Source organism: Myotis yumanensis, unplaced genomic scaffold (assembly GCF_028538775.1).
Source record: "Myotis yumanensis isolate MYYU_CA2020_CCGP unplaced genomic scaffold, mMyoYum1.0.hap1 SCAF_6, whole genome shotgun sequence".
Taxonomy (NCBI): domain Eukaryota; kingdom Metazoa; phylum Chordata; class Mammalia; order Chiroptera; family Vespertilionidae; genus Myotis; species Myotis yumanensis.
In genome coordinates this window covers 61314361-61339285 of record NW_027223757.1, presented here as the reverse complement: position 1 = coordinate 61339285, position 24925 = coordinate 61314361, and the positions used below count along the sequence as shown (strand labels likewise).

General features: G+C 39.9%; 1 protein-coding gene across 1 annotated transcript in view; it reads right to left on the bottom strand.

Annotated features, from left to right (window-relative positions):
* Window positions 1-24925, bottom strand: part of IMPG1 (interphotoreceptor matrix proteoglycan 1) — a 126943-nt gene that overhangs the window by 50384 nt on the left and 51634 nt on the right. The window contains 6 exon segments of the mRNA XM_070419095.1: window positions 16562-16644; window positions 17570-17646; window positions 19270-19386; window positions 19389-19513; window positions 20658-20678; window positions 24827-24885. Of these exon segments, the coding sequence (XP_070275196.1) occupies window positions 16562-16644; window positions 17570-17646; window positions 19270-19386; window positions 19389-19513; window positions 20658-20678; window positions 24827-24885 (482 nt within the window).

The following is a 24925-nucleotide window of genomic DNA, read 5'->3' as shown; positions in this document are numbered from 1 at the left end:
AGTGTTACACTGATGAGGTTCACATTTTGTATCTATGACTCTGCACCAGCCAGAGCACTCTATGATTCTCACTGTCACCAAAAACAATGCTGGAAGCATCCCCATATTTAAAATCCAGGACCTCATCATTGTCATTAACATTGATCCACCTTCTATCACCCATCCCTCCATCCATTTGTCTGACTGGGGTAGAGGAAAACAAAATCATGGAAAGAGTTAGTATAAAAAGTTGGAGAGCCCTGGCCAGCTTGGCTCAGTGGATAAAGCTTCAGCCTGTGGACTGAAGGGTCCCAGGTTCGATTCCGGCCAAGGGCACATGCCTGGGTTGCGGGCTCGATCCCCAGTAGGGGGTGTGCAGGAGGCAGCCAATCAACCATTCTCTCTCATCATTGATGTTTCTATCTCTCTCTCCTTCTCCATTCCTCTCTGAAATCAATAAAGAAATATATTTAACAAAAAAAAGTTGGAGAGTGTGCCCTGACCAAGTGGCTCAGTTGGTTGGGGTGTTACCCCATACATACATACACACACACACACACACACACACACGTTGCAGGTTCAATTCCTAGTCAGGGCACATACCTAGGTCAGGGAGGCAATCAATTGATGTTTACCTCTCACATCGATGTCTCTCTCTCTCTCTCTCTCTCACAGAGAGTGGAATTGCTTCAATTCAAGGGCAACTAAAATGGATAACTATAACTGATAAATATGTATTTTCAGAATTGATAACAAAACTGATAGATTTAGGTACACAAGGAGATATTTTCCTGGGAAAGCAAGCAACTTTTAAATTACTGAATACATAGGGAGAAAGCCTCTTGTTTTTAATGAAGTGGGAACAATAAGGAGATACTTTTGAAGTACAAAGACCTGTGTGTGGTGGCTCTCACAACATTGGAAATGAAGTGGTTGGATAGCAAGAGCTCTTGGTTGCTGCCAGGTGAGTCATATTTCATGATGTCACTATAAATGCATATTGCTTCTTGCTGGTGGGACCCCTTAATGGAATGGGCTCTGAGCTGACCTGGTTTGGTTTCTCTCAGGCAGCCCTTGCCCTTCCTTTTGCTCAGTTTTAGGGATGTGGGGGCGGAGGGTGATTCCTGTAGGTTGCATTTGAAAGGCCTCTGAACCCTCTGGTTTCTGGCTAGGTTTGGTCAACAGGAGCATTGGTGGGCAGGGGTAGAAAAGAGTGGGGGCTATTTCTCCTCCTCCTTCTGTGCCTCAAGACTCTATTCTGGCAACAATTCATCTCCTCTGTGTCTCCAGTTCCCTCTGGATAGGCACTCCAGGCTTCAGCTTTCCTCAGGGGAGCTTCCCCCTGGATGCTGGTAATACCTTCTCCCTCTTCTGTCTCTCTAGGCAGGAGTGGTGGCAGCACCTGCTCTTCCTGATCTCTGGGAGCTCTCTTTCCTATCTGGCTGGTAAGCTCCTCCTCCAGCTGAGTAACCCACTCCCTGCATTCAATTCTCTAGGCACATATCTAGGTCAGGCAGGCAATCAATTGATGTTTGCCTCACATCAATGTCTCTCTCTCTCTTTAATATTAGTTTGAAACATTAAAAACTGCTGATATTCAACTGTTTGACCTATAAAAACGGCAATCTCATGCCTGAAGTAGTTTCTTGGGTTTTTTTGTGTGGTTAGATTCTGACTTCTATGGGTCAACTAAGGAAGGGAACCTTCCCACCAAAAAGGGGAAGGCCTGGCAGAGGAGATGCAGTTGGCAGAGGGCACAGGGGCCCAGGATGCAGCTGGGATGGGCAAGCAGACAGAGAGCAGCAGAATCACCAGGCCAACCCAGGCAAGGCACACGGCAGCCAGCATTTTCCAGGTCGGGCCATATCAGAGCCTATAATCTTAAATAGACTGGCTGAGTCATTAGGGAAGGGGCAATAAAAAGCTGACTCCAGAACCCTACTGAAAAGAAGTTATATTTCAATAAACGCATGGAAAAATCAATACATTTCTCATCCAACATAATGCTTGAGTGATTTACCACAAATTATCTTGTCATCCTTTTAAATACCTTATCTATATTGTTTATGTTTTTGTTTGGACTATTTTACTTCTACTCCGATATCTGGCACCAACTGCTGGACAAATTTTCATGAGCAGTTCTGCTTATAGAAGGTGCTTTTAGCAAGACTTAGTTCTGTTTGTGCTGAATCTATTGGATCCTGAGGCAAAAGGAAAATTGTGTGCCCCTATATATACTTAACAAAGTATCCTCCTGTATTGTGAACCAAATAAAGAAAGTTAATAGAACCATTATGGTAAAAAAACAACAACACCTCACCACTGAACCACACCAGTCAGACTAGATTAGAGGTCTTAAAATTATGTTCAGTGGGTATGTCTCAGTGGCTGAGCATCGACCTATGAGCTAGGAGGTTCGATTACAGGTCAGGGTACATGCCCTGTTGTTGGCTCAATCCCCAGTGTGGGGTGTGCAGGAGGCAGCCGATGAATGATTCTCTTTCTTTTCTTTTTTCTTCTTTTTTAAAAAAATATATTTTATTGATTTTTTACAGAGAGGAAGGGAGAGGGATAGAGAGTTAGAAACATCAATGAGCCAGAAACATCGATCAGCTGCCTCCTGCACACCCCATACTGGGGATGTGCCCGCAGCCAAGGTACATACCCTTGACCGGAATCGAACCTGGGATCCTTCAGTCCGCAAACTGACGCTCTATCCACTGAGCCAAACCGGTTAGGGCCAATGATTCTCTTTCATCGTTGATGTTTCTATCTCCCTCTCCCCCTCCCTTCTTCTCTGAAATCAATAAAACTATATTTTTAAAAATCCTATCTAATAATAGACAAACATGGTAATTGACTGTACCTTCACTACGCCTCCCATTGGCTAATCAGTGTGATATGCAAATTAACTGCCAACAAAGATGGCGGCTAATTTGCATACTGCAGGCAGGGCGGGCCAGTGTGAGCTGCCCCCGTATGCCGCCTAAGCCCCGCTGCCAGCTGGGACCCCCGTGTGTGGCCCTGGGTGACGGGGCTTGCTGCCTGGAACGCAATACCTAAGCCCCGCCCCCAGCCGGGACCCCCGTGAGCGGCCCTGGGCAGGTCGGCTTGGTGGTGCGATCGGCCTGAGGAAGCCCTATTCTTGCAGGAATCCTCCTGCAATGGGCTTCTAGTTATTATAATAAAGTCTGAGGAAAAACACCTGCTCGATCAAATGCTGAGTACGTTGGCTTTGGATTGGTGGTGAAGTCACTGCAAACAAAGGCCTAGATAGGAATCTGCATAAAGATACTTCATTGAGATTATAGGTTTGCCGAGAAAATTTGAAATGGGAAAATGCCTTGAGAGTAGAAGAGAATGACACTTGTAATACAACTTGTTCTTTTTAAGCAAAGTGGGTATCAAAACTGAGGGCTGAAAATGACCATTGTGGGGACATTGCTCCAAGCTGCGTAACATGTCAGACTGGATCTCTTCACCAGCCTGTGTTTCATAAGAGGAAGCAGACAACTTAGCAATGAGGAGAGAAAATGAGACTTCCCGGGGGAGAAATTCACTAGTTTATATGTGAAGGCTATAAACTTAAAAACAAAACAAGCCTACAAACCAACAAAACCTCAGATGATTCTCATGGAAACAGGAGAGTTTCATATCTTTTGGATATGATGAAGCATGGATTAAATTGTTCCAGAAATGAGACTTTTTACATAGAACTAAATATAAGAAAAATATTCTCAAAATCATTTTTTCTTTTTCCTTAAAAAAAAAAAAAATCCAGGAATTCTGGACACTCATAGATGACTCAAGTAGCAGTTCCATTTTCCATAACGACTATTAAGGCAGTTAGGGCCTAGGCAAGGCAGTACTCATTTCCTGGTTTTCTTTGGTTATGCTTAACTTTCTCTTTGCCTAAGAAGAACAAACTTCATTGACAGAGGCGTTAAGTGAAAAGGCTCAGCTGGGATGAAACACAGACTGTCAGGCTCCCACAAGTCTTACCCTCTCTGTCATCCCCAGGAGGATGGGCAGGTCTTCTTCCTGAACATCAGTCTGTTGGTAAAGTCTTGCTTAAATTTTCACTCTTATTTCCACGGGAGCCATTAAAAGGACTCTGCCCCTTAGAGCAATGTGGGAATCATGAGTAAAGTTTACAAGAGAGTTAGCCAATCACAGGCACACGGCACGGGAGCAGTGCGGCTTTGTCCTACTTAAAAGATGAATCTGCTTCCTTGAGTTAATTCTGCTTTTCTCCGGGAGAATCGAAGATGGCGGCATAGGTAAACACCGGAGTTTGCTGCCGCAAACAACCACTTCAAAAATACAACTAAAAGACAGAACGGACATCAACCAGATGTCCGTTCTAGCTGGCTGAGGAGAGACTCTTCAACTAGAAGGAAAAACAACAGCATTACGAGGCTCAGAGGAGGCGCAGTGTGGAAAATTTAAAGGTACGGTGGTGCGCGCGCAAAGCAGGCTGGTGGCTGAGGGCGCGGTTGTTGTTTTCAATCAGGAGGGAGTCTCAGACTCTGGGCTCCAGATCCGGGCGAGTCTCTGGGGACCCAGACTCAAACGGGAGAAGTGGGTCTGGCTACGGTCCCTCCGAGGTTTGCAGCGGTTGCTGGGACAGAGAGGCGGAGCCCCTGGGGACGGACTGAGAGCAGCCATAGCTGCTCCCTCCGCACGCCCTGTTGACCCCGCCCCGCCCAAGCCCTGCGCAGAGCCATTTGCTGGATCGCCTCAGGCAAAGGCTAGATTAGCACCTCCCCAGAGGACAGAAGTTTTCCACACAGCTGATTCTCACAGCCAGTCAGCCTGGTGGTCAAATTCCTCTAGTATTAACTACAACAATTAAGGCTTAACTAGAACAAGACTGTGCACAAAGACCACAAGGGGGTGCACCAAGAAAGCATAAAAGATGCGGAGACAAAAAAACATGACAGAAATGGAGGATATGGAGCTAAAAATCGCAATTTTGAGGGCTTGCAATAAACTTGAGGAGAGCCTCACGAAAACTAATGAGACCCTCGATGCTATGATAAAGAAACTAGAAAGTAAGCATACATGGTCTGAAATAAAGAATATTATACCCAATAGCAGACCAGAGGAGCACAAGAATTAAACCAAAGATTTGAAATGCGAAGAAGCAAAAAACACCCAACTGGAAAAGCAAAATGAAAAAAGAATCCGAAAGTGTGAAGATAGTGTAAGGAGCCTCTGGGACAGCTACAAGCGTACCAACATCAGAATAATAGGAGTGCCAGAAGATGAGAGACAGCAAGATATTGAAAACCTATTTGAAGAAATAATGGCAGAGAACTTCCCCCACCTGGTGAAAGAAATGGACTTACAGGTCCAAGAAGCGCAGAGAATCCCAAACAAAAGGAATCCAAAGAGGACCACACCAAGACACATCATCATTAAAATGCCAAGAGCAAAAGACAAAGAGAGAATCTTAAAAGCAGCAAGAGAAAGAGACTCAATTACCTACAAGGGAATACCCATAAGACTGTCAGCTGATTTCTCAACAGAAACTTTGCAGGCCAGAAGAGAATGGCAAGAAATATTCAAAGTGCTGAATACCAAGAACCTACAACCAAGATTACTTTATCCAGCAAAGCTATCATTCAGAATTGAAGGTCAGATAAAGAGCTTCACAGATAAGAAAAAGCTAAAGGAGTTCATCACCACTAAACCAGTATTATACGAAATGCTGAACGGTATCCTTTAAGAAGAGGAAGAAGAAAAAGGTAAAGATACAAATTGTGAACAACAAACATGCATCTATCAACAAGTGAATCTAAGAATCAAGTGAATAAATAATCTGATGTACAGAATGAACTGGTGATTATAAAGAATCAGGGACATAGAAAGGGAATGGACTGACTATTCTTGGGGGGAAAAAGGGAATGGGAGATGCAGGAAGAGACTGGACAAAAATTGTGCACCTATGGATGAGGACAGTGGGTGGGGAGTGAGGGCGGAGGGTGGGGCGGGAACTGGAAGGAGGGGAGTTATGGGGGGGAGGGAAAGAGGAACAAATGTAATCTGAACAATAAAGATTTAATTAAAAAAAAAATTCTGCTTTTCTCCTTTCCCTGAGCTCCTTGGCGCTCTTTCCTACTCCTGGCCCTCCATCAAATGTTAATCTTTCTTAATGATTCTCCCAGGAAAATGCTTGAGTTGCAGCCACAGCCTCCCTTTCAGGAAGCCCCTGCATTTCTACTCTTCTATTCCCAAGGTCTCTACCCTTGTTCAGCTTCTGTTTTGTTGTCCTCCAGATCCCCCGATTAAAACAAATATTTCCCACAACTAAAAGGTCCTTTTAGCTACTTCAGTTGAAGTCTTTCTATCTCATTTCTCCTCTCCTGGCCTTCCTCTTCCTCTCCACTGCCCAATCCTCCCAGCTGTAATATTTCTTGCTCCATTTTTGAATAAAGCATCATGTCTAACTACCTCTATTTAAATTTCACATACAAAAGATGTTTATAAAAAGTGGTGACCACAATTTTCTTAGTACCCTTGAGTGTCTCTGGCTTTCAAAGTTGAAGAAATTTACTGGAAGATCATTCAGGAATGTCACATAAAGACAACTGAGAATCCTGACTAAAATTACTGCATACATTCATCTAAAGACCCAAGTCAATGGTAATTTGTCATCCTACAGGATGAAAATCTGGATTGAGAATTTAAAGATATAATTAAAAAAACACTCACAGATAAATAAGTACTTAATCTGACAATACAGAAAACTTGCCAAATAGCAACGGAGAGTTGTTATTTTTCTATCTCATTCATTGCCAAACAAGAAAAATAGAAGAGAAACTGAAAATTCTCTTATCACTTGTTTTGCTCAATGGTCAAAAGATGTTAAATTCTCTCTGAGATTAATCAGATCTATTTAAGCATGAAGATCTCATTTTCCTGACATTTACATTTTTTAAGGTCAGGTGGATGATGTGACTGGTCACTTTGAGCAGGAGGGCATGACAATTACAGAAACTTGCTCTGTGACCTGTGTAGACTCCCCTTCTACTAGTATAAGCTGACCACTGCCTGTAATTTGTAATCTACTGATGCTTCGGAAATGCAGTTTCACCTTCTCAAAACTTAAAGACTAAAGGAAATTAGTCATGAGAGTTTCCATCCATGCCCCTCAATCCATTTATAAATAATCTTGCTATTCCTAACTTAGCATTGCTAAGATGTCACTTTCTCTCAATGCAAGAGTTGTTTCTTTGATTAAAATGCTGATCGTATTATAAAACTACAATTCTCCATAACAGGACCCATGGTGACATTCCTTCCCCATAGTTTCAGAGTTGGCTCTGTCTGGCCTCAAGCCATTTGCACAACCGTTGCTTCCCATTCTCTGTAGAAATGGGCAAAAGTAGGGCAGAAACATTTGCCTTCCCATCCAGATTCTGATGTTACCTTGTGTGGGTCAAGATAAGCGTAGCTGGCATGGCTCAGTAGTTGAGCATTGACCCAGGAGGTTATGGTTCGATTCCTAGTCAGGGCCCATGCAGGCTTGATTCCCAGTGGGGGTGAGGGGCGTAGGAGTGTGCAGGAGGCAGCCGATCAATGATTCTCTCTCATCATTGATGTTTCTATCTCTCTCTCTCTCCCTTCCTCTCTGAATCAATAAAAATATATTAAAAACACACACAAAGAAACACAAAAAGATAAGGGTACATGAAGCAGAAATCCTTGTAGCTATGAACACTTGAGAAGTGCTATCCAGTGGGCATAGGTGACTGGAATGAGTGAGATGCCACTTTGACCAGCTAGCCATGTTACCTCTGTGCTTCTCTCCCCATGGCTTTCTTCTGGGCAACTGTCTCTGTGGTCTCATTCCATTTCCTGCACCCTCTTCTTCTACCAGGGGCTCCTTCCAGTTCTCCAAATGCTGACTACCTATTGTTACTAATGACAAGCACACCTGCTACACTGTGACTGAGGGCAATCCGTCAGGCAGCCCTGCGTGCTCTTTGTGCCAGATGAATTGTTGAGCTATGACCTGATTCTGCCTCTTCTAATCCTGGCTTTGCATTTTTTTCCTGCTGTCCTAATGTATGAAGCGCCCCCTCTTTCTTACCTACCCTACTGAGCTCATCCCAGACCTACGGTGATGGTTAAGTTTATGTGTCATGTTGGCTGGGCCACAGTACCCAGATATTTGGTCAAACATTATTTTAGATGTTTCTGTGAAGGTATTTTTACCAGTAAGATGAGATGAACATTTAAATTGGTAGACTTTGTATAAATTAAATTAACCACCATAATGTGGACGAGACTCATCCAATCAACTGAAGTTCTTAATTAAAAAAAAAAAGACTTCTCCAGAGGGAATAAAAATTCTGGCAGCAAACTTCTTCCCTGAGTCTCCAGCCTGCTAATGCACCCTGCTGGTTTTGGACTTGCCAGACTCCACAGGAGCCAATTCCTTAGTCTCTCTCTCTCTCTCTCTCTCTCTCTCTCTCATCATCATCATTCTCCCCCCCACCCCAACACACCCCATATTGGTTTTGTTTTTCTGAAGAACCCTGACTAATACATATACTGAACATTTACCTTACCTCTATGTAAAATCCAACTCACTTCTATATAAAGTTCAAACCATTTAAGTGGGCCCTTCCCAAATATATATCAAAAACCCCTATTCTCTGACTTGTACTGATTTTTCAAAGAAAGAAAGAAAGAGGAGAATGGGAAGGAGAGAGAGAGAGAGAGAGAAAGAGAGAGAGAGAGAGAGAGAGAGAGAGAGAGAGAGAGAGAGAATGCTGCTCATCGTGTTCCATTAGGTTTTAAATTCCAGGGTGTCTCATGTACAGCATACGTGACGTGGAAGTGTTCAACCACACGGTGATCCAGACTCTTCTCCATCCACCAGTAGCCAAAGTTGTCTCCGGTTTATTTTATTTAAAAAAATAAATCTGTGTCTCTTCTTTCTTCTCTCCTCCTTCTGCTCCTCCCCTCATTTCTGCCCCCAAAGCTTCCCCCCAGATGTGGGACAAACCCCTCACTGCCCTGCTTTTTATGCACCAACCTGTGGCAGATTGACTTTCCTAAGCTCCATTGTCATCACCCCCCTTTACTTCCTGAAAACTCAGAAGAAACTCTCCCCCCAACTTGAAGGCCCTGCTTAGTACATATCCTTTCTCTACTTATTTATCTGCATTCCTCTCTGAATCTCACTCCACCCTCTGCCTCTTTGCTTATGAAACGTGTTCTACCTGCATAGTCATTCCCTTCCCTTCAGCAAAGTCGTGTGCACCACGGGACCCACTGAAAGCTCCAGGGATGCCTTCTTTGATGCCTCTGCTTCTCCCTGATGTTCTTCTCCTCTGATCTAAGCAGTTCTATATATATATGTTTAGTCTACATAAAAAATTCAAAGTAGTCTCTATATTTTATAGATAAATCTTACATTGTGCTTATTTCGTGTGTGTAGGTCTCAAATAGAGAGAATAAATGGAAAGTGCACTGTGGCTCAGGGTAAATGTAATCTTTTCTCAGAGCCATTCTCTCTGCTTGCTGAGCAATGCTAATGCAGTGGTATTGAGTTCCCCGCATGGCATTTTAACTTATCCCTAAATCTAGGCCTTGGAAACATCACAGGCATCTGTGACGGTGCACTCTTATCCTAAAGATGCGATTGCGTTTTTGACAGCGATGTATTTCCTCCCATATTTCCCCCATCAAGGTCACCTTAATCTCTTTCTTCCTTTTGTCTTTTTTTCTGAGCACTTTCTCAATTTTTCACATTTGGTAAATGAGGGATGTTTTTAAGCTAAGATTTCTGTTAAAATGGCCATAATGGCTTAATTTTAAAATGCATTTAAGGGTTTATTCATGCAGAGACATTTTCCTTGTCATTAAAGCTATTTTTCACAAAGGGACGATCCAGGGACCAGTGCTCAATAGGTTTATGCTAATTGTTTCAGCTCCCCCCAGTGGGAAAGGACACAGAACTGAGCCCCGAGGCATCCAGATAATGCCTGCGGGGCTCCTCAGGGCTCTGTGGTGTGGAGAACCCTTCTCCCTGAGCCTGGCACTGCGGAGGGGCTGGCATCTCAGCTACAGGGGGAGGATACAAATCCAAGAAATGAGAAGGGATGGAATGTAGATGCTAAACTGAAAGTAAAATAATATGACAGATGCCAAAACCCTAGAATTAAAAACCCAAACCACTAGGCTTTTAGAATGGAACCTCTAAATTGGGATGGGTAGCCCGACCTATGTGGCTCAGTGGTTGAGCGTCCACCTATGAACCAGGAGGTCACGGTTTGACTCCCTGCAGGGCACATGCCTGGGTTGCAGGTTGATCCCCAGTAGGGGGTGTGCAGGAGGCAGGGGATCAATGATTCTCTCTCATCATTGTTGTTTCTATCTCTTCTCTCTTCCTTTCCCTCTCTGAAATCAATAAAACAATATATTTAAAAAATCATTTAAATTGGGATGCATAGGAGGGTCAAGTGCTATGCTACTAGCTCTATAGATTTAAAGTAACCTTGGAAATAGTTTCCTAAAGCTGGTCTCAAAGAGAATTTCTGAGTCCTCATAAATCATTATATTTATCTATTCATGTGGCATAGTTTCCTGTATTTATCGACCTCTCCTTTTCTCTTCTTTGTAAAATATTGGACAGATCAATAAAAAGCACTGCTAATAATGGATACTTAGCCTTCCTAGTTGTGGAAATGTGAGCCAACCAAAATGGATGGAAATATTAAAAGGGACCATGTCACAGATCCGAGAACCAGTGAAAGCTGACATTTCTTGGCAGTGCTTACTAGTCTCACGATCATAAAGTGGTAACAGGAAGGCAATATTTTGGACAGTGAGAGGCGTGGCCAAAACCAGTCCCTGGTTTAGTGCTGACACTGCAGACACATATATTACCCCGTCCCACGGATTAGCCTCTAACAGATATTGCTCATTAATCAGGCCAGCCTTCCTTGATGAAGCTATTCATGGCCTCAGAATTCTTCATAATGGTTTACCTCTTAAATACTACTCAAATCAATCCACCTCTGTCAGCCTCTCTTCTATCACTCAAGTCCAAGTTGTCACCATTTCTAGCCTGGATTGCTCTTCTAATCGATTACTTGTATATGCCCACCTCCAAATAATTCTCCACAATGCAGGCAGAAGATCTATTCCAACTTAAATTACATGTGTCATTCCTTTTCTTAAAACTGTTTAATGATTCTTGACAAGGCTTATAAAGCTCTGTTTCTAGACCTTCATTGTTTTCTACTTCTAATTCTTTGTGCTCTGGCTACACTGGGGTTCTTCACTTCCCTTCAATATGCCAGCTTCAGCCATTCTCTTCTGCCCAAACTCCCCAATTTACCATCCTTCTCCAATTTTAATGTTTGCCGTCCTGCCACTCAGATCTCAGTTTAAATATTACTTTCTTAGGAGAATCAATGGACTTTATAGAATTAATAATAAAGAGTATACATATTTTGTTATTTATAAATTGTGTGCTATAATATCCTCTGTATCAGCAAACTTTCATAATAAATTTATATATATATATATATATATATATATATATATATATATATACTATTTTTTTTGAGATTGGTTGTTCACATTCACCAGCGCACCACGGATAAGCTCCAGCAGCCACAGGGCGAATTGGCTGTACTGGTTTCCATTCCTTCCCTGTTTCAGTTCCCTGTTACTTTACTGCATTTCCTGGGATCACCCCTGCAGCAAGCTACTTATGATCAAATCCTCAGCTCAGGGTCTGTTTCAGGGAAGACTCAGACCGTGATGGTCATAAACTGTGTCTGCTTTATCCCCTGCACCTAATACGTACAACTTAAATAACTGCTGAATGAATAAACGAATGAGCACAGCATCCCAGAGATCCACTGCCACTTAAGTGAACCTTTTTGACTCTGGTTAAACATTATTTTTGTGTGTCTGTGAGGGTGTTTCTGGATGAGATTAACATTTCAATCAGTAGATTAGTAAAGCAGATTGCCCTCCCCAATGTGGTGGGCTTCATACAGTCCTCTGGAGACTGGAATAGGACGAGAACGGGTGAGTAAGGGAGAATCCATGCTTTGCCTGGCTGTCTGAGCTGGGACATGACCTTCTCCTGCCTTTGGCCCAGAACTTGGACTGAGACTTCTACCATCGGTTCTGCGGAGTCTCCAGCTTGCTGACTGCAGATCTTGGAACATTTCAGCCTCCCTAACCACGTGAGCCAATTCCTTAGATGAAACCTCTTTATACATGTATAAGCGCTCCCATTGGTCCTGTTTCTCTGGAGAACCCAAACTAATACAAGGGAATAAAAAACAAAATTTTTGACAGCGGGATAGTTCTGCCTAAAGTTTGCTTCTTCACCACTTAAAATGTTGCAATTTATTAAGGCTGACATTTCAAATGGAATGTCTAGCAAGTGAAAAAGTCTGTAATTTGGAAGAACACTAAAGAGCTTCTCTTTTGATAGATGAGATGATCGTTCTAATAGGCAAAAAGAAAAATGTATTGCTGCCTACACACACCTAAAACAAACTATACAGAAATTTCTATCCTAATGGTTTAATATTATTTTTGAACAAATTGAATGTATGTGGAGGAAGAATGTTGAGTTTCTCCTATATGTTTATGACTTTTATTTATATGAAACAGGAGTAATTTTAACAGGTAACTGGCCCTGCAAGAAAGAATGGGTTGGGATAAACTGCCCTAAAATATTAATAATAGAAGACCTCAGAATTCTATACAAGATACCAATTCATTTAGTGTTCTAGGGGCATATTTTATCAGTACTTTATCTCAGGAGGATTAGCTACTACATTAAACTGCTTAAGCCGAGAGAGTTCTATGAGCACTTTACTAAGATTTTAATGGCTTCGTGGGCGTTTGGTGACACTAACCTTAAAAATCTTCCAGGCTAAAATTACCTCAGTAATTCCATGGTGCAGAACTCTGGAGTCTTAGTTGTCCTTTACCTGTGCCTTGGTGAGACCCAGAACTGTTTCCATGAGGAAGGAACACTCAGTCTTGTCTAGAGTGTTCTCCCCCCTCCCATTTCCATGTATGTAACGGAAATGCCTTTTTATCAAGAATTTTTCCTAGTTAGGGACTTCATTTTTCATTAGGATAAGTCATTTCTATCCCCACTTGGGCTGATTATGAAAGCATATGGATCTGCCTTTAATTGGCCACAGAATATTTGTACTCTAGGTTCATGTCAGCAAATATAGTGCTTCTTGGTCAATACTAATCAAAAACTCAGTTATGAGATCTAATATCTATTTATAGAGCATTGACTGAATGTTATGAAGCACATTTATTCCTCTAGATACTCTAAAATCAATCCTGGAATTAAGGTGGACTGTCAGAACCTAGCCCCTCAGAGAAGTGCTGTAAATTGGGCTCTGGCATTCATTACACATCTCTAGTGAGGGCCTTAAAGAAAACACCTGACAATGATTTTATACAGAGGGAGGTTAATGGCAGACAGGATTCTCTTCCTTATGAGGATTCTTAGGAGAAATTCTTTCTCCTAAGCAATTACCATGCTGAAAGCAAGCACACGAAATTACATGACTTGTGTTATCCTCATTGCACAGTCTGCTAAGAAGCTCCCAGCCAAATGCATCAACCACCTAAAACAAGTTGAAAGAGCTTTATCAAGTTTATTTTGTACACAAGTTTCCCTATATAGTCATCTGATTTTAAAAAAGACATATCGAGGTGAAACGTGACACAAAATTCGCCACTTTAAAATTAACTATCCAGTAATTGTAAATTTGTAAATTCATAATGTTGTAAATTCACCTCTACCTAGTTCCAAAGCATTTTCATTACTCTGTCATCTGACTTATTTTTGTTTTATCTTTTCTTCCATTGTTATTCAAGTCTTTAAAAATAAAATCTTATTGTATTTTATGCATGTCTGTAATTCATCACAGTTTTTTAAAATAAGGTAGGATTTTAATAAACAAATTATAAAAAAACCAAAAACCTAGTGACAGGCCCCAGTGCAGGAGACTGAGGAGGAGTCAGTCAGGGAGTAGGAGAACCAGGAAGGAAGTCACTTGTGAGAACCAAAATAAAGTTTCATGATGAGAGTGGTTAACAAGCACCACACACCAGAAACATCAAGTAAAATGAAGATGGAAATGAGGTTGCTAAATGGATTAATTAGGAAGCCATTTGTGAAAACTCTGTCCCTGTAATCTGTGATTAGAAGTGAAAACTTGTGAAACTTTGTGGTGATTAGGAAGTGAGATAGTAAAGACCCAGAAGTCTATTAAAAAAATAAAAAATAAAAAAGACAGCATATGAAATAGAGAAAGAAGAGGCTGGGTTTGAAGGCAAAGTAAGTTTGAGAGAATATATATTTTTAATGATGAGTATATATATATATATATATATATAAATTTATATATATGTTAGATATATATATAAATTTAATGATGAGTATATATATATAAATTTATATATATGTTAAATATATATATAAATTTAATGATGAGTATATATATATAAATTTATATATATGTTAAATATATATATAAATTTAATGATGAGTATATATATATAAATATATATAGTATTTTATATATATATAATACTAAGCCAAACATAGTATAATACGTGGAGGAAACTTGAATGACCTTGGTTTTGCAACCAGCTGTAGTGTGACCTTGAGCAAGGACTTCACATCTCTAGGCTTGGTTTTCTCATCTGTGAAACACAGTAGCTTAACTAGATTACATCTATGCTATATTCATGAATAAAAGGAATGTATACATAAAATGAGAACAGTAAAGCAATTTTGAAAATACAATACTTTCATCATAGATATACTACTATTTTTATGAATCTATCTGAAATGCTGATCTTATAATAAGTTTCTATGATATAATATTGTTATTATATCCAGTGAGCACTTCATATCAATTATTTCACCAAAAGATTAATTTTGTTTTATCAAACTAACTTTCAAATGATTTAAAAATCAATATAGTGGTGGTTGATGTGAAATGTGGTTGATTAAAATTGGCCATAAATTCTTTGATAGCTCTCCAATCAAGAGATAACTTGTGTGTTCCCTCCTCTCGAATCAAGATGGGCTCCCTGGCTGCTTCGTCACGAGAAAGTGAGCAAGTGACACTATTTCTTGGCCCTTAAGAGAGTGACAGCTGTCTGTCTCTTGCAACGCTGACTTTATGCATCCAGCTGTGATGCTGTGAGGAAGCCCAAGCAGCCCCTGGAGAGGCCTAGATAGAGCAGAAATGAGAGCCCTGCCAACAGCTCTGGCTGAGCACTGATTTGCCAGCCAAGTAGAGAACATTCTGGAAAAAGATCTTCAACATCAGTGGAGGTACTCTCATTTACATAACGGGGCAGAGAAGAGCTGTTGCCATTGGTCCCTGCCCACATTTCAGATTTATGGGAAAAATAAATTATTGTTGTTTTAAACCACTAACTGCAGAATTGGTTTGTAACAAATGTTGGTTAACATGTATTCACTGGTAATCATGTAAATAAAATGTAATCTGTATAGGTGGTTCTGCTATTGTGACATGTATGTGTTTGTGAAAAACGTAGTATTCCATAAAATTGCATACTAACTGCATACAGGTTTATGAGGAAAATAGGATTGAGATGGAACACTCAAAATCTGTAGACTTTTGTAAAGAAGAACTCTAACTAAGACAGGAACAATCCTATTAAAAATATCAGCCATAACACATCTCCACCGACATTTGCACTTCGAACCACAATGTATCCTTAACCACCTTGTATCTTGGGGTTCATGTTTCCTTAGAGACATCTTTACTTACAATTTCATCACAGAACTGTATAAAGTGGAAAGTTTAGGTGTTTCTGAAACCACTGAATCAGCTACTTCTTGCACCAAATAGACTCTTCTTCAGAATTTTCAGGTGGGTTTTTTAAAGATCTTCATATATTATTAAAGATTTCTCTTCAATTGTGAGCATGTTTGACCCTATTGCCTCAAAAATGAACATGTTTGGAAATTCAGAAGTGAATCAAGAAGATTTAAATGTTTGCTGACACCCTTATGGATCAATTACATATGACCTAACCGGTGCTAAGAAACACACGTAGCAGAGCAGACAGTATCAAATGGTCAGCCTGTATGTGGCAAGTAGGAATCCATATACTGATTGTGAAGGCCTAATCCTGTGTTGCCATAGTCCCTCATTGTGGACTCGGGCCTTATGACCTACCTTGTCCTGATGGACTCTCAGATTTGAAGCCCAGTAGGGAGGGCTGTTCTGTGTGGGTAACTGTTGAGGCTGCTTTGGTTTGAGTTTCTCTTCCCAGGTCCATGAGGAAGGGGTGCTAGTGCTCTCTGTGATCCTGGGGACTAGAGCTGAGGGAAGGACATGCAGGGTGTCTTCCTTTTCAGAGGAGGGTGGGTCAATGGACTGCTGTCCTGTCGGCAGTGCTGGGTGAGGAAAGCTTCTCTGGGCCAAGGGGGGCTTTGTCACTGGTCTTTGAGGTAGGGTCATACATGGATTTCTCAAAGAGGATGTTGTTATCTAACATAGACTTTGTGGGAAGGAAAAACTCACCAGGTAGACTGTGTCCTTCTCTGTCCACTGTCTCGAGCCTGGGTTGACCAAGAGGAAGTTCTGGACTCAAAGTAGCATCCTGGAGAATGAATTTAGAAAGACATGTGGAGAAGGGACTTTTTTTTTTATATGAGAAGGGCTATAATATATATATTTTTCATTTAAATTTAAGCAAGTCAGTTTAGTTGACTTGAATCTACTGTGGATTCTGACATAGGTTCTGATAGAGAAATACGTCCTAAACAGGATGCATGCACCAATACAGTGGTAATATGAACTCTATTGGGGTGGCTAATTGACTCTGCCTATGCAGAGTGAACTCATAACTGAAATACTTTGAATTATGTCTATCATGTTTGAATTTATAAATTCTAAAGAGGCAATAAAGCTTAGTTAGCACTTTCATTTATGAATACCCCAGTGACAACTTTTGGCATAAATTAAATGAACATAGCTTTAAATGAAACATAAAAACTATTACTGAATTTATTATTTTTACTTTCTAAGATGCTATTTTGTACTTATGAGATCCCCATAAATAAATACCAGTACATAGATAAGACCTTAAGAACCAATTTATAAATTATGTTTATTTCTGGAAGTTAAATAAAATATTCTGCTTTAAGTATTTCAGTTTATGAACATGTGTTTATTTTATCAAAAACAGCAAATCTTGACTCTAATTGAAACAAAGATATGACTACATTGAAGGAAACTTTAAATTTTAGGGTGTCCCTTAAAAAAGTATACACACCCTTTGAATAAGTATAAAGGCAGTGTTTATTAGAAGACATTTTATTTTCAAAATTGACCTAATAGCTGTTAAAGTGTATATACATTTTCTGTGTTTTATGAATACAGATACAGAAAGTGGGTAATCAACTACTGCCTATAAAAAGCACTAAGTACTGCAGAGGAGAGTTTGCTCTGTTCAGACTTTTTTGTTGTTGGAATATTTTTGAGGCCTTGTTTCTATTTGAAGAACAAAAGGACAACAAACTCACCTTTGTGAAACCAGCAAGGAGTGTAGGCAGCACTGACTGGGTGTTGGGATCAGAGCCAGGCAATGACCCAACAATTTCTGTGGATGAAAAATCACAAGATTTGAGTGTTTTTTATTTTCTCACTTTCCTTTTTTTCTCACTTTCCTTTGTGTTTGGGCAGTAAAACAGTTAGGGTGGAAAGTGTGGCACTAACCAGTTCTTAAGGAGTGGTGCAACCGATCATTAAGAAGTCATCACATAAGCTAAGGGTCATTGATCTGAAGGATAAATTGAAGGACAGATGCAAGGGGTGTGTCTTGCATGCTTACGTGATAAGAGCAATTATTAAGGTGGATTTTTAGGGTGTTTAGTTTTATTGTACAGATTTGGACTAAGCAGACAGGCTGATTGGCTAGGCCAGTGAGGATGAAAACATCACTGAGCTGACAAAACCTAACAGAACTGGCTCAAATAAATACTGCAACCAAGAACCATTTGCAGAGTCCTACTTTTAAACCAAAGCCTGATTCTCAGAACCTCCTAGAGCAGTGGTTCTCAACCTTGGCTGCACATTAGAATCACCTGGGAATCTGTTTAACATCCTGATTTCTGGGCCTCATCCTCCGGAAATTCTGTTTCTTTGTTATGGGGTGGGGCCACAACATTAGTAACAAAGAAACAGCCTATCCAGAAGATGAGGCCCAGAAATCAGGATTTTAAAAAGATTCCCAGGTGATTCTAATGTGCAGCCAAGGTTGAGAACCACTGTCCTAGAGGATTCAACAAAGAGACAAACCAGATGGTCTCTGAGATGAGTCTGAAGTTCACCTTTTCTTGTCTAGGAGATTCACTTACCCTGCGCATTGTACCAAGAGGTTTTTGTGAAGCTTTTCAGTGCTGAGTTTGACTATAGACGCCAGAGAGACAGAACTGGAAGAGAATGCTAGCTTCATGCCATGTCACACTAAATGGCATTTCGGTTGTCCATCTATTAAGCCAGGAGTACTGGGCCTACTTAGGAGTTGAATCCCAGGCTCCTGGGTCCCTCCAGGCACCCACTGAAGATTTGAGTGTGCCTGATTATCTGGTTGACTTTTTTAGATCCACGCTCCTCTTCTCTTCCCACTACTTTCTGCTCCAGGAGGTTGTCTTATATGGGATATGTCAATGATTGCTTGCCCTCTGTTTTTTGGGATGGCTTAGTTCATTAGGCAACCGTTCAGGCTAGGAGGTCGTAATGGGCCCATGCTGCTTCTAGGCCCAAGGAACTGTCCTATTCCTTTGGACATTAGGGAAATCTTTATAAATAGTCCCTTTATCAAACTAGTCTCACATAACCCTAATTTGAATGTGCCATCTGTTTCCTTTTGGGACTTGATCAATTTCCTAATAAGGGAATCTGGGTTTTGCCAGGGGAACAGAACTGTCCAAGGGTTACTCTCTCTCCCTGGGCTCTACTGGGTGGTCGAACTGGACTTGACTGACATTCTTGGCTTCTCCTAGAGCTATTCCTGGTGTGAAGTGGTCACCAAAGACTCATCAAATGAGATACAGATTGGAGTGAGGAAAGACAGAAATGATACCATACATGATGTGCCTGTCACAGAAATGATAGATTCTACAAGGCCCAATAAAAATTACAGTGACCATGACACATTCACAACTCCTAGTCTCTCTGTCAGAATGAGGATAAACCCAGAACTATGAAATTGCCAACTGACCGTCAGTGAACTGAATTGTCCCCACGTGCAAGGATTTTTCTTCCTGTAGCGCTCTGCTGATCAGCTTTTTGAGGTCTAAAGCTGTGAGATAGGTTTCTTGTTGCTTGTCTCTGTCATCCCATAAAGGACTCCTTCACTTTCAATTTTGTTGGAATCAAAAGACAGCAGGTCACCTGCAGGACTTTTTGCTTCTGCACTGTCTCTCTTAAAGATGGCCATAAGTCGCACCTCTATGGAGCTTGAACTGTAGAAGCAGAGGACACGTCACACTCAAGGCCATTGTTCTATGCCTTGGTAAGATGGTTACTATGATGCTACAAAGCTTCAGGACAGCTGCAACCTCTTGAATATCCCACTTCCAAAGTAATTTCAATGTTTATAAAAAATTTGAAATGTGGCAAAAAATTGACATGTATTTTATGTAGTTTTTTATATGTGTTTTAGTTCTAAATTAGAATGTCAGGATGAGGGTTAAGTCCACATTAAAGAGGGAATACTAACCAAATCAAGAAGATATTTCTCTTCTACTTTTTTTTCCAAGAAGTATTTACAAATTAAAAATTAAAAACCCTAAATTAAACATAATCTTTCTCCCAAGGTGCTTTAAAAATAACATCTTGGAAAGAAGGTATGAGAAAGGAGAAAGGGAAGTAGCATATGATTAAGTGTATTTATTATAATATTTATTAACTCAATGCCTTTTTGCATGTAGAAATAAAATCAAATTCTCTGTAATTATGTCCTCTAAGATCAGGTTTTACCTTCTCGTTTAAGTCCACTCAGCGGGATGCAAAGTGTTTTAAAGGCCAAAGGAACTGATAATGTGTATCCTTGGCAGTTCTTTGGGCCACACAATCAGTCAGTCTGTAGTTCATTATCTCACTAGTCAATTATAGGAGCCAAAGCTGGATTCTTATTGCTGAGCTTTCCTAGATCTAGTGGGTCCTTTCCCAGGTCAAATGACCTTGCAACCAAGGAGCAAATTAGTTTCTCGGCTTTAATCCAGACAGGTTAGTTTCATGTACAAGTAAGTATGCATTCAGGCAGACAACTTCCTATCATAAATGACATTATTGTGAAGCATGCTTGCATCACCCTTATATGCCTTTATGTTTTTCTAATTAGAATTTGAGTTTTATCTCATGGAGTGATTTTGAGAGTTACTCCTTGCCCCCCACTACTGAATAATGGGTCAGTTACTCCCATTTAAATAAGAAACCATTAAAAAATCATTGAGTTATCCTAGACTTTATATGTAAACATTATTTGCAAAAGATAAGTATGTACATTTATGGGGAAAAAAGTACTATATTTCAAAATATTAAAAGAAAAGTTAAAAATACTTTAAACAATAAAGAATTTAAATTAAAAAGAAAAGTCCAAATTACCCATCTCTTTCTTTCTTTGGTCTTCATTTCATCATGCACAATGGTAACATGCAAAGAAGTAAAAATTTTTATGAAATTTATGGAGACATTCAATGTATCATTTCATATACAAAAAAATTCTTTCCATTATCTTCCAAATTTGTCCAAAGCTTTGAAGGAAATGTACAAATTATTATCAGAATTTGGATGGAAACTTTGAGAACCATATACATCTCAGAAAGTAAACATCATGATCTGATGTTTCCGATTAGGATTTGAGCTTTACTTCAAAGATTATATGTACTTTTGGTCTTCTTAAACTCTTTGAGTTGCTCATATTCCTCCTAAAAAGACTGCAAATATATCCTATACATCTTTACAGTTTTTGGTGGTGCTGGTGCCAGGAAGTTTTTAAAATGTATTTTATAAATTAATTTCTGAACCCTGTGAATAGCATTAAATGCTTAGTTTAATTCTGAAGGTAATTTATCTGAGGCTGGACTCTGGAGCTGTTGTTTTGTTGAAGATTGTTTTTTGAATTGCTGTAATCAGTAAACCTTGAGGGAATGGTACAATTCACCATGGACCTGGTTGCAAGAAAAACAAACAGCTGTTAACTGAATGGGTGGTCTGCGTCAGGCAATTCACTTGCATCCTCTTTAAATCTCTTCAACAGCACAATCAATCCTATTTCACAGAAAACAGGTAGAGAGGGAACTTGTCAGTGGAAAGAGGCAGAGCCAGGATTCAAATCCTGGCCTGCCTGACCTCAAGCCTGACCACCCACTCATGCCTGCAAAAAGGTCATTTAGTCACTAAACTGACAACTACACTTTGGACTCCTCCAAAATAAACATATGAATTTAATTTAGAAGCTATATTCAGTTTTTTTCATTGCAAATGAGAGTTGCCAACAAAGGCACTCTACACGGGGGATGGGGTTTCATGTTGCTTCATCCCTTGATGTAACAGGACTGAATGGACTCTGCTTTCCTTCTGGGAACACAAGAGAGAATCTATGACCATCTCACTGGGATGCTCTGAGGGAAGGGAATTCTTTCCGTACTAACTTGACATTCGTCCAGAGCTGGCCTCCTGCTTTCTTTCAGTGATAGTTGTAATCCATGATGCTGCTGAGAGAGGCCAAGGCTTTCGGGGCTAAGGCCCCAGTCCTGCTCATTTTTAAAGCTTGCTTTATTGAAATATAATTGTCATGAAACAAACTTCACATGTTGAAGGTATATAATTTGATAAGATTGACACTCCTGTACACCAGCGAATCAATTATGGCAATCAAGATAGTGAGCACATTTCATCACCCAAAGGCTTACTGGTACCCCTGTGTAATCCTTCCCTCCATTCCTTCTCTGCCTCACCCTCTCCAAGCAACTGCATTTTTTTTTTAGAGTTAAATGTAAGTGGAATCATAATGTACTCCCTTTGATCTGTCATTGTTCACTTAATTATTTTGAGGCAAATCCATGTTGTGTATTCCAATAGTTTCTTTGCTGAGTAGTAGTCTATGGTAAGACTATGCCACAATTTGTTTATTTATTGCTCTGTTGATGGACACTTGGGTTGTTTCCAGTTCTTGGCTATTACAAATAATGCTGCTATGGACACTGGTGTGCGAGTCTTTGAAGGAGAATACTCTCCAACAAGATCGAATGATTGTTAATAGCTTCCCATATAGGCTTTAAGAGATACAGCAATATATAATGTGAATCTTTCACCGTTCATCCCTTTAATGGTGTTAATAATAGATGTCCTAACTAGTTCCCAGTTGTATTGAGATAATCGAATGAGGTTACTGATATAAAAGCACTTATTACATTGTAGATCAGGTTTTATACGAATGAGTGGACGTGAAGACAGTACTAGGAGACATAGGGTGTTAGGCCTTCTGTAGGGACCTGGCTCCATGAGAAAGCAGTTTCCTTCATAATGAGTTTACTTCACAATATGCTGAGTATTGTTATTAATGATGAAAAGTTTGTGGTACTCACAGCATAGCATTTATTGTATTTGGGTCAAATGTGTTTTTCTTCTTGGAGACTAAATCTTTATTACATAATAGAAATCATTGGGAAAATGTGATCAAATTTAGTTTACACGCATCTTTGGAATAAATAAGAATAAATTCTTACAGAGATAAACACATGGGAAAGATGCAGCTTCAAGGGATATATCTTTAAACTTTTTACCTTGAAAATTTAATCAGCCTAACATTTTTATTTTGCTCTGAAATATATTTTTTATTATTATTAGTTTTCATTTATTTGAAAGGAGGAAATAATGAGCACTTGAACATTCACCAAAAAAGTCCCCAAAACGTTCCTATCATTTAACAGCTTTAAATTAAAAATTTGTTCTTTAACTGCAGTGGTTTATCCAGAAGACCTTGCCATCTATGCAGAATATCCTCCCATCACCTTTTATTTTTTTTTAATCCATCTGATTTCACATGGAATACTGTGGGGCGGCATGTTGAAATAAAGAAAAACAAGTCTGTTTTGGTAAATAGGAAGGGTTTCATCTTTTATAACTTTCACATTTCAATGTTTCCTTCCTCTGGAATTATGCAGATCAGGGGGCCTGATAACTTCAAAAGAAATAAACTGGTGGAGCTCCCCCAGAAGAATGCTTTGTGAGTGTGTGGCGCCCTGGCTCTGGGCACCTTTTTGCTTTAAGACGATAGACGGTAAGGGAGCCGGGAAGGACTTGGGTGACTCCTGCTTTACCCACTTTACAAGTCCCCTCTGGCATGGAATCACACTCTGTCATACCAGGGCTGATGTTTACCCTGCGGAGCACTAAGAAAAAAAGTAAAACATAGGTGGCCCCACTTGTAGATGTTTTGAATAATGAGAACTTAAGAAAAAGATGCACAAATCTTGCCAAAAATTATGAACCCACATTAGAATGTTGAGGTGCTAATGGATATAGACCTGCCAAGGGAATATGATCGGACCCTGCTGCAGTGTGGCGCTATTTGATTATTTCATTTCTTTTATTGAAAATTTTCACTTAACAACTTTTATAATTATTATAATACTTTTTCATTTAATAGTTTTTGCATGGTACTATATATTATTATGGTTCAGATGTCAAAATAACATAAAATATTTTGGGAAGTTCTGCTTCCACCCCTATCTCTGTCCACCCCATTCCTCCAACCCCACTCCCCTGTAGGCACCACTGTTATTAGCTCTCTTGGTTCAGCTTGATTTGTTTATTTTATTTACTTATTGTTTCAAATTTTAAAATTAATTAATTGTTTATTTTTTAACTTACATTGATTGGGGTGACAGTGGTCAACATGATCATACGGTTTCAGGTGTGGGTTTCTATGCTACAAGATCTGTATATTGCACCGTGTGCCCACCACCCAAAGTCAAATCTTCTCCTGTCACCATACATTAGGACTCCCTTTTCCCCCCAACCCCTTCCCTCTGGCCACCACCACACTTGATTGGTTTAAGCAGTGATGATCTTTAGCATCGATAGGCAACCAGGCAATCAGACACCTATTGCTACTTTTTTTGACTTGTCTGTACTGAGGAATTTTTCTAAGAGTTTTGTTAATAACATTGCCAAGGATAGCAGGTGAGCTTTCTGAGAGAAAGCTATGTTTCTGATTCCAGAGGGAGAAAGGAACGCAGCTCCTGCGTTACCCCTTAAAGCATCACCTAGGGCAGCGGTTCTCAACCTGTGGGTCGCGACCCCTTTGGGAGTCGAACGACCCTTTCACAGGGGTTGCCTAAGACCATCAGAAAACACATATTGAATATAAAATTACATATTGTTTTTGTGATTAATCACTATGCTTTAATTATGTTCAATTTGTAACAATGAAAATACATCCTGCATATCAGATATTTACATTATGATTCATAACAGTAGCAAAATTACAGTTATGAAGTAGCAATGAAAATAATTTTATGGTTGGGGGTCACCACAACATGAGGAACTGTATTAAAGGGTCGAGGCATTAGGAAGGTTGAGAACCACTGACCTAGGGTCAGGTTCTAATTAGATAATTCCTTTAACTGAAATGTATTCAGTTTTTGGGATTTGACAGAGCTAAATAATTGGGGGGAAGGAGACTTTATAATCCTCATGACATCACCTTTAAAAGAGGCTAGGAAGAAAGTAACTTAAAAATTGATGAGTCCTGCTCTCTTACTTACCTAAATCCTAACACATGAATTTCTTTGAATCCTGGAATTTTCTTAAATACCTTTTGCATCTGTAGAGAGAAAAAAAATTATGAAATACACCTTGATTCT